Source organism: Armigeres subalbatus, chromosome 1, assembly GCF_024139115.2.
Source record: "Armigeres subalbatus isolate Guangzhou_Male chromosome 1, GZ_Asu_2, whole genome shotgun sequence".
Taxonomy (NCBI): Eukaryota; Metazoa; Arthropoda; class Insecta; order Diptera; family Culicidae; genus Armigeres; species Armigeres subalbatus.
Genome location: NC_085139.1, coordinates 86,136,368 through 86,140,239, shown reverse-complemented (window position 1 = coordinate 86,140,239; position 3,872 = coordinate 86,136,368). Strand labels below are relative to the sequence as shown.

General features: G+C 46.1%; 1 protein-coding gene across 1 annotated transcript; it reads left to right on the top strand.

Moving 5' to 3' along the window:
* The first annotated feature begins 772 nt into the window (after positions 1 to 772).
* On the top strand, positions 773 to 3,208 carry LOC134219655 (THO complex subunit 1-like). The gene is made up of 4 exons (XM_062698496.1): positions 773 to 931; positions 996 to 1,673; positions 1,737 to 2,711; positions 2,775 to 3,208. The coding sequence occupies exons 1-4, from the start codon at positions 890 to 892 to the stop codon at positions 3,138 to 3,140; spliced, it is 2,061 nt and encodes a 686-aa protein (XP_062554480.1). The 5' UTR covers positions 773 to 889; the 3' UTR covers positions 3,141 to 3,208.
* Positions 3,209 to 3,872: the final 664 nt, after the last annotated feature.

Sequence of the window (3,872 nt, the reverse complement as noted above, 5' to 3'; positions counted from 1 at the left end):
TTTCGTTAAGGATGCTTGGAACTTGATGTGAACCATAGTGAACCAATTAGTTCGGTTAAGAGTAAATTTAAGTAAAATCTGAACTTCTGGTTGCTTGGGTGACAGAGGTGCAACAGAGTATGTAGGGTGTGTTTGAGGGTGCGATAGAGCGAGCACTAGAGTTACATGGGACGGGTGCCTGTGTGAGCGAGAATGAGCGAGTACGTTTAGTACTGCCATCCCCCAGAAGTAGTACTGGGTGGTAGTTCTGGGGGAAACGATGGCGGAGCCCAAGGGAGTTTAGTCGGTATTACCGGTACGGTCGAGTCCGACACTCCAGTACACTTCCGTGTGGTAGTTTGGCAACTACAATGCATACGTGTGCTGGGTTAGTGTGTAAATGCGTTCTCCCTTGTAAAAAAAAAGAAAGAAACGCCGATAAGCCGCCATTACCGAACATGGAAAGCTGGATATATTCCTCTATCATGTAGACTAAATAAATAAATAAATTGCAATGAATGGAAACCAGCTTTATTAGTACTTTTCACTCAAAATCGACTCCTTGACAAAAAGTAAAATTCACTCAACCAAAGGTTTTTCAAACTAACTCAAAATTGAGCTCTTGCTGAAAAACTCAATTTTGAGTGGTTGCACTTTGCTGTCAAGTTAATTGAAAAAGACTTAATTTTGAGTTATTTCGCATGTCCGTGTAGGTTTTTTTTAAACATAAAATCTGTCATTTCAAATAAACGTGTAATTCGTGTTTCACTTCCTTGATGTGTTTTGACAGCTGTTTATTATTGTTTACAATTCGAGAAAGTGATCTGCTCGCGGCGTCCAACATTTTCTTGCGTTTCCCTTGAAAGTTAAATATTTTACACTTTAAAATAAGTTAAATAAGCGCTTAACAATGGCTACGCCTAATTTCGAATTCCTTCTCAATCTATTCACGGTAAGCATCACAGTCTGATTGGTGTATCTCGAATGCTAATCCCGCATGAATTTCCCACCCAAAGGACACCCTAAACAAGGCGTACAAAGTGAACGAAATCGACCAGCTCAAAGCGGAATACGACGGACAGAAGGGTTGCAGCGATAACGATAAGAAAGCGGCCCTGCATCAAGCATTCCGAAATCTGCTGCTAACGAAGACGGATGACATTCCGGCGATCGAAGGTTTCATCAACTTTGCAGTTGGAGCATGTCGCTTGGAAATGACTTCGGCGACGATTCCGGTTGTTCTGTTGGGCGACATTTTCGATGCCGTAACGCTGGACAAATGCGAACAAATTTTCACCTACGTGGAGAACAACGTGGCCACGTGGAAGGAGGAGCTGTTCTTTACCGCTTGTAAGCACAATTTGCTGCGTATGTGCAACGATCTGTTGCGGCGGTTGTCTCGTTCGCAGAATACGGTTTTCTGCGGAAGGATTCTACTGTTTTTGGCCAAATTCTTCCCATTTAGCGAGAGATCTGGGCTGAACATCATTTCGGAGTTTAATCTGGAAAATGTGACGGAGTACGGTGTGGATGGAAGTGAGATGGGCGACCAATTGGATGGATTGGAGGAAAATGGTTCGGGAAGCCAGTTGAAGATTGATTATAACTTATATTGCAAGTTTTGGGCTCTGCAAGACTTCTTCCGGAATCCTAATCAGTGCTATAACAAGGTGCAGTGGAAGATGTTTGCAGCGGTAAGTAGAAGTTTTTTGGTTTCCTATTTTTAAATACCCTACAATGTGTTTGTTTCACTTCAGCATGCCGGAAGTGTTCTGTCCGCTTTCAGCAGTTTCAAATTGGAAGAACATCGTTCGTCTTCCAATAGTAATGCATCCGGCAGCAAGTCAAGCCCCACACCAATGGATATTCCACCAGAAGAGCAGATCCGTGATTCTGGCCACTTTTTCGCTAAATTTCTTACTAATCCAAAGCTGCTTTCGCTGCAGCTGTCGGATTCAAACTTTCGTCGATCAGTGCTAGTACAATTGCTGATTCTGTTCCAGTATCTTAATTCTACCGTCAAGTTCAAAGCCGACAATCATTTGCTCACGCAAGTCCAAATCGACTGGCTGCGGGACACGGAGATAACTGTTTACAAGCTAATCGAGGAATCGCCACCAAATGGGAAGAAGTTTGCTGATTCAGTGCGCCACATGTTGGCTCGCGAAGAACTATGGAACAGCTGGAAAAACGAAGGCTGCAAAGAATTCAAACGCCCAGAAGCGGCTTCCGCTTCGGGGGCTGCTGTCACAGCAAATGCCTCCGTCGAAGATCCTTCTCCGCCGATTCGGCTACCCCAGAAGCGCCATCGCAAGCCTCTCGGCGACCTGATACGAGATTCTACCAAACAGGGTAAATTTTTCATGGGCAATCCCGAGCTAACCCGTCTGTGGAACACATGTCCGGATAATTTGCAGGCCTGTAAAGGGGAAGATCGCAACTTTCTACCTTCTTTGGAAGCCTATCTGGATGGTTCCAAGGCAAAACAGGATCCCTCATTCGAATGGAGGGCCCTGAGATTGCTTGCTCGGCAGTCACCGCATTTTTTCACACTATTCAACAGCCCTTCGTACAAGGTGGCTGACTATCTGGAAAGTGTCAGGAAGAAGATTCAGAAGGACAAGGTGGACGTTAAGCAGCAGGTGGTACAGGATGACATTCCGTCACAGAACGATAACGACCAGAATGAAGCAGAAGGTGAGGCATTCGTCGGCGAAGAAGAAACAGATCAGGTAAGCTGTTATACTATTGTTAATCCACTTCCAGTGGTTTTCAATTCTAAACTTATTCTCCAGATGGACTCGGAGCTGCTCAAAACGGAACAGCTCACTCCGGAGGACAAGAACACCCATAAAACCATCACCGTGACAAAGGCGCAGATGGTTGAGCTAGCGCCTAGCATTGGGAAGGATTGGAAAAAGCTTGCCACCAAGCTCGGGTACAATAGCGATGAAATTCAGTACTTTGAGTCGGAGAATGCAACCGTCGGGGATCAGTGTCGGCACTTGTTGCAAGTGTGGTTCGAAGACGACATGGATGCCAGCTTAGATCAACTGGCTTATATTCTGGAGGGACTGGAAATGCTGACAGCAGCCGAAGCAGTCAAACAGATGATTGCCTCGCTCAGTGATGACAAGGTCGAAGAAGTTTCTGATGAGTAGGGTAAGTTCGAGATTTTCAAGTAGAATTAGAAAATATAAATCAAAGCCAATTTATTGTGGATATGCAACCCGAGGATAGCTTCATTTTCGTGGTGTATCACAGCCCTAACGTGAGTAAAGCTGTTTCATATGAGGGGAAAAGCCATTCATTCATTTAGTTAACATCTAAACAGATAACACTGAATCAACAATTTGATGCCACAATGCACGGTTCGAGGCCGCATCTCTCCATCCTCGGATACGCCCCACGCTCGCCAAGTTGTTCTGCACCTGGTCTGCCTATCTCGCTCGCTGCGCTCCACGCCGTCTCGTACCTGCCGGATCGGAAGCGAACACCATCTTTGCAGGGTTGCTGTCCGGCATTCTTGCAACATGTCCTGCCCATCGTACCCTTCCGGCCTTCTGGATACTGGGTTCGCCGTAGAGTTGGGCGAGCTCATGGTTCATTCTTCGCCGCCACACACCTTCTTCTTGCACACCGCCAAAGATGGTCCTAAGCACCCGTCTCTCGAATACTCCGAGTGCTTGCAAGTCCTCCTCGAGCATTGTCCATGTTTCATGTCCGTAGAGGACAACCGGTCTTATTAGCGTCTTGTACATGACACATTTGGTGCGGTGGCGAATCTATTCGACCGCAGTTTCTTCTGGAGCCCGTAGTAGGCCCGACTTCCACAGATGATGCGCCTTCGTATTTCACGACTAACGTTGTTGTCAGCCGTTAGAAAGGATCCG